The following is a 6364-nucleotide window of genomic DNA, read 5'->3' on the forward strand; positions in this document are numbered from 1 at the left end:
CTTTTTTCTTTTTGCTTATGTGGTGCTGAGGAATCGAACCCAGGGCCTCATGCATGCAAGGCAAGCGCTCTACCACTGAGCCACCTTCCCAGTCCGAGACACGAGTCTTGATTGGAAAAAAAAAAAAATCCCTTTCTCCTTGCTTGTAACCTACACTTTTTCCCCTGAAGCAACTCATTCTCTTCTGTGTTCTGCGGTTCCTCCAACTACAGTGCTGTAGCTAGCTGGCTCCAGCTCTAAGGAGAAGCTGCAGACGCACACCTATTGCAAAGATGGCAGCCTGAGCAAAGTCAGCGGACACGTCGGTGCAGTACCCTCGAAGCTCTTCCAGCACCTGCTGCACATTCTCGTCATTCACCAGCTCGCACAGCACCTCCACCTTCTGGAGCTTGATATAATGGGGCTCCGAGTAGGAGCAAAAGAACTTCTTGTAGTGGCTGCTGAAGTGACTTGGCAAACTGCGTAAGATCTGACGCACGTGACAGAGGGCAGCGAAGCAGAGTTCCCGGCTCTCCGAAGAACAGGCAGCAAGCAAAGGCCCCTTGACTCGCACCAGCACGTCACTTTGTACATGGGGGAACTTTTTTGCTAAGATCAGAAAGAGTTTGGTGGCTCCCATCACCACCCCGGGACTGCTACTTTTGAGAAAGCTGTCCAACAGATTGAGAATGTCGAAGAGTTCCTCCTCACTGCGAGGCTGGTAGCGAAGCAGGAAGTTCAACACCTCAGCCTGACCCCACTGGTCTAGTTTTGACATTCTGCCCAAAAAAGAAAAGAAAAGCACTATTTTAACAACAAAATTAGGAATATCTGCATACTACTGTCCTGTACCAGGCAGCTATTATAACAAGTACAGAATTCCTAATAGGGATTCCATAATTATTCCATAATTATTTTTTACTATGAGTTCCCACAAAGTAAGCTTTTAAGTCCAAGTCAGGTTGATGAAACAAAGGCACACTTGTCTAATACTGAAGTCATGTTCAGCATACACTAGATTCCCTCTACATTTTTCTTTTTCTCCTTACTAAGGATTGAACCCAGGACCTTTACCACTGATGAACATCACCAGTCCCAGATTCTCTACTTTTTTTTTTTTGGTCATTGGGCCTGGGCGCTGTCCCTGCACTTTTCAGCTCAAGGCAAGCACTCTACCTCTTGAGCCACAGCGCCACTTCTGGTTTTCTAGCGGGGAGGAGGAGGGAAGGCTATTGGAGATCAGAGTCTCACGGACTTTTCTGCCCGGGCTGGCTTTGAACCACAATCCTCAGTTCTCAGCCTCCTGAGTAGCTAGGATTACAGGTGTGAACCACCAGCACCCACCTCAGATTCTCTATATTTTAAGACAACATAAATTGCTTAGTTTGGAGGACACAAAGCTGTAGAGGAGGGAAGAACATGTCCCTCGTGCTGCTTCTGCTATCTCTACAAGAGAAATTAAGTCAAACAAAAGAAATTCTCTTAGTGAAGTGTAAGGAAGTTAAAACTTAGGGTTAACTTTTTTTTTCAGCCTTTCAGCAGGTCCCAACAGAATGCATTCACCACAACAAAATGAGGAGGGGACATCCAAACCTATTTAGGAGATGGTGAGCAATGGGCTTGTTAATGACAACACCGCCTTCCTGTTTTAGGATTTCTTCTAGAGACCTCAGGCAGTTCACAACTACAATAGGGTCCTGGTCACGCAGCAAACTGTATAACTCATTTACCAGGGCACCATCTATAAAAAAGAAAAAACAAAAACAGATGAAGAAACCCTTCAGAGTGACAGGTATAGAGCCATAGTAATAACACTAGGCAGGTAAAGTTCTTTGCTAAAGAAATGACATATTGGAACCAGGTACCAGTGGCTCATGCCTGTAATCCTAGCTACTCAGGAGGCTGAGATCTGAGGATAACAGTTCAAAGCCAGCCCAGGCAGGAAAGTCCATGAGATTCTTATCTCCAAATAAACCACTAGAAAACCAGAAGTGGTGCTGTGGCTTAAGTGGTAGAGCGCTCGCCTTGAGCTGAGAACATAGGGACAGCACCCAAGCCCAGAGTTCAAGCCCCACAACCAACCAAAAAAAAAAAAAAAAAAAGAACTCAGGGGCAGTGCCTAGGCCCTGAGTGCAAGTCCCAGGACTGGCAAAAAAAAAAAAAGAAAGGAAGGAAGAAAAAAGACAACTCAGGAGCCAGTAGCTTATTCCTGTAATCCTAGTTACTCAAGAGTCTGAGATCTAAGATTAACATTTGAAGCAAAGCCCAGGCAGACAAATCTGAGACTACATCTCTAACCAGCAAAAAGCCAAAACTGTGGCTCAAGTGGTAGAGCAATAGCCACAAACAATAAAGCCACGTGAGAGCTTGAGGAGCTGAATTCAAGCCCCAGTATGGGCAACAAAGAAAAATAAAAGTAAATATCTATCTATATAGAATACATATGGCACACGTAAAATGACTTTGTATATGTATGTTATCTATATAATATGTATATATCATATAGGTAACACACACACACACACACACACACACACACACACACACACACACACACCACACTAAAGAATGAGAAGGGGCATTGAAAACATGTTCTAAAAGTTAAAAAAAAAAAAGTTTAGGCAGGGGCTGGGAAGGTGGCTCAGTGGTAAAGTGCTGCCTCGTATGCATGAGGCCCTGGGTTCAATTCCTCAGCACCACATAAACAGAAAAAAGCTGGAAGTGGTGCTGTGGCTCAAGTGGCAGAGCACTAGCCTTGAGCTGAAGAGCTGAGGGATAGCACCGCCTAGAGTTCAAGCCCCACAACCAACAAAAAAAAAAGAAAAGAAAAGAAAAAATTTTGCTGGGCACTGGTAGCTCACACCTGTAATCTTAGCTACTCAGGAGGCTGAGATATGAGAATTTTGGTTCAAAGCTAGCCTGAGCAGAAAAGTCGGAGAAACTCTTATCTCCAATTAACCACCAGAAACCCGGAAGTGGTGGTATGGTTCAAGTGGTAGAGTGCTTGCCTTGAACTGAAGAGCTGGGGGACAGCGCCCAGGCTCAGAGTTCCAGCCCCATGACCAAAAAAATGTTTAAAAAAAAAAAGAGTTTTGTTTTTTGTTCTTGTTTTTTAAAAAAAGAGCTGGAAGCTGGTGGCTCATTCCTGTAATCTTAGCTACTCAGGAGGCTGAGATTTGAGAATCGCAGTTCAAAGCCAGCCTGGACAGCAAAATCTGTGACTCTTATCTCCAATTAACCACTGGAAAACAGGAATTGGGAGCCATGGTTCAAAGTAGTAAAGTGCTAGCTTTGAGCAAAAGAGCTCAGGGACAAAACCCATGCCTTGAGTTCAGGCCCCATAACCACCAAAAAAAAAAAAAAAAAAGAGGTTAAAAAAAGTCTAAGTCTGGGCTGGGAAGGTGGCTCAGTGGTAGAGCGCTTGCCTTGCATGCATGAGGCTCTGGGTTCAATTCCTCAGCACCACATAAGCAAAAAAGAAAAAAGCCAGAAGTGGTGCTGTGGTTCAAGTGGTAGAACGCTAGCCTTGAGCTGAAGAGCTGAGGGACAGCGCCCAGGCCCAGAGTTCAGGCCTCATGACCAGACTCCCCCCCCCAAAAAAAAAAAGTACAAGTTAAGGAAGTGACACTATAGCTTAAGTGGTACATAGAGTGCTTGCCTTGAGCTGAAGAGCTGAGGTTCAGCACCCAGGCCCAGAGTTCAAGTCTCAGGACCCAAAACAAACCAAACAAACAAAAAAGAAGCACGTGTCAGAAAACTTGACATATCTACACTGTTCTAAGTAGCTTACTGCAATAGTTCTCATCTTGCTCCCGTTCACCCCTCTCCCCACAAAAACCTCTAGTAGGAAGTCCTACACCCTGCTAAGACCCTGCAGTGGAGCCTCTTAGACACATAGCGAAAGCACCAGTGAACGACACTGAACTTACCGACTTCAGAGTCTCCGTGTAGATTGTGCATCTTGGCACAACCAAGGACTGCCACCCTACGGACATAGGAAGCCTTATCCCTCAGACCGTTGAGAATAGGCTGCTGGGTATATTCCTGTACTCCGGGCACCCTAGACAATAAATGCATCCTGAAGTCAGCCTTCATACCTCTTCGAAGATTTAATGGAGGGCTTTGCTTAGATATAATTTAGATGTCTCACTGTACATCCATCAAATCACAAACAATCAGAGAAAGCCTCTACCAAACTTAACAAGTCTAATTTGGCTTTCATTTGGATTAAGGCTGTATAGACAGAATAAATTGTTCACTAATAATTACTTAAACATCTTTACTAAAACTGAGGACTATTTACCAAGAACAAGAATTGAAAATTTCCTTTAATAAAATCAATAATACAGCTAGGCACGGGTGGCTCACATCTATAATCCCAGCTACTCAGGAGGCTGAGATCAGAGGATTGCAGTTCAAGCCAGCCTGGGCAGGAAAGTCCATGAGACTCTTATCTCCAATTAACCACCAGAACTCCAGGATTGCAGCAGTGGCTCAAAGTGGTAGACTACTTGCCTTAAGCGAAAAGAGCTCAGGGACAGTGCTCAGGCCCTGGGTTCAAGCCCTACAACCAAGAAAACAAAAAATACTTCAGAAAGTCAAAGTAATAGCTAAAAGTCTGATTTGGGGTATCACAGTGTTGTTTTTTTTGTTTGTTTTTAGTCAGTCATGGGACTTGAACTCAGGGCCTGGACACTATTCCTCAGCTCTTCAGCTCAAGGTAAGAGCTCCACCACTTGAGCCACAGCGCCACTTCCAGCTTTTTCTACTTATGTGGTACTGAGGAATCGAACCCAGCATGCAAGACAAGCACTTTACCACTGAGCCACCTTCTCATCCACAATGGGTTTTTTGTTGTTGTTGTTGTCATTGTTGTTTTTCTCCGGTCATGGGGCTTGAACTCTGGGCCTGGGCGCTGTCCCTGAGCCCTTTAGCTCACGACTAGAGCTCTACCACTTGAGCCATAGTGTCACTTCCTGTTTTCTGATGGTTTATTGGAGATAAGAATCTCATGGACTTTTCTTCCCTGGGGCTGGCTTTGAACTGTGATCCTCAGAACTCAGCCTCCTGAATATTTAGAATTACAGGTGTGAGCCACTGGTATCTGGCCCACAGTGTCTTCTTTAGTACGGAGAAGCTCAAGTAAGTTGTCCTCATAAAAAATATACCCCATAGCAGACCACAGGAAGGATAGAAGGGTAGTGGGGGAGTATGATAAAGTACAGTCTACACCCGGTTGATAATGTTTTAACAAAATCCTGCGTGTTGTGAAGTTAGTACATTCTAGTAAAGAAAGCGAACATAAAGGTGAAAACATCAGTCTCTGCGGACCAGACTCACCTGAGACTACACAGGCCCCGCAGGGCCAGGCCTCGCACCATGGGGTTGGCGTCCGAGCAGTCTTTGCACAGGGTGTTGATGGCCAGGAGAGCCAGGTCCGGCTTCAGGGGTGCGTATGTGCACATGTACAGATAAACCAGCTTCTTTTGAACCACATCTGCAGTGGCACCAGCCTTCACCATCTCCAAGAAAACACCAGACATGTCCATGCCCTGAGTCATGTGTCTGGAACCAACATGCACAGCAGCAATCAGTAAAATACAAAAGCCCCAATCAGAAGGATTTTCATTCACACAAGTTGCAATCACGTAGAAAGGATGCAAGCATGTCTACTTTGTCTCATTATGTCACAATACTGTTTTGGGGGGGGGTCAGGGGTGGGCCTTGAACTCAGGGCCTGGGTGCTGTTTCTAAGCTCTTCTGCTCAAGGCTAACACTCATCACTTTGAACCATAGCTCCACTTCTGGCTTTTGAGTGGCTGGAGATAAATCTCTCACGGGGACTTTTCTGTCTGGGCTGGCTTTGAACAGTGATCCACAGATCTCAGCCTCCTGAGTAGCTAGGATTACAGGCATGAGCCACCAGCGCCCAGCTGTCATACAATATGTTACACCAAGGGCCTGCAATAAATATTGTTCTATGTGTTCAAAACTTGTTGAACCCCTAGTACCTTCTAATGAAATTGAGCTTTTTCATTCCAGGAATATGCTGAGACTTTTTTTTTTTTTTTGTCAATCATGGGGCTTGAACTCTGGGCTTCAGTGCTGTCCCTCAGCTCTTCAGCTCAAGGTGAGCGCTCTACCACTTGAGCCACAGTGCCACTTCCAGTTTTCTGGTGGTTAACTAGAAATGAGTCCCACAGACTTTCTGCCTGGGCTGGCTTTGAATCATGATCCTCCAATCTCAGCCTCCGAGTAGCTAGGATTATAGACGTAAGTCACCAGTGCCTGGCTGACATAAACTTAAAAAAAAAAATTGTTATTGTAAAGGTGATATACAGAGGGGCTACACTTACATAACTCAGATAAAGAGTACATTTCTTTT

The 6364-nt window shown here is 45.0% G+C and overlaps 1 protein-coding gene across 1 annotated transcript in view; it reads right to left on the reverse strand.

Annotated features, from left to right (window-relative positions):
* Ap4b1 (adaptor-related protein complex 4, beta 1 subunit) overlaps positions 1-5646 on the reverse strand; it is a 13699-nt gene extending 8053 nt beyond the window's left edge. Inside the window, exons 1-4 of the mRNA XM_013024624.1 lie at positions 5320-5646; positions 3909-4039; positions 1573-1720; positions 262-758 (exon numbers count right to left, since the gene is read on the reverse strand). Of these exons, the coding sequence (XP_012880078.1) occupies positions 262-758; positions 1573-1720; positions 3909-4039; positions 5320-5540 (997 nt within the window). The 5' untranslated portion in view covers positions 5541-5646. The remainder of the gene's footprint in view (positions 1-261; positions 759-1572; positions 1721-3908; positions 4040-5319) is intronic.
* Positions 5647-6364: the final 718 nt, after the last annotated feature.

The sequence above is a fragment of the Dipodomys ordii genome, unplaced genomic scaffold, assembly GCF_000151885.1.
Source record: "Dipodomys ordii isolate 6190 unplaced genomic scaffold, Dord_2.0 Scaffold78, whole genome shotgun sequence".
NCBI classification, from domain to species: Eukaryota; Metazoa; Chordata; class Mammalia; order Rodentia; family Heteromyidae; genus Dipodomys; species Dipodomys ordii.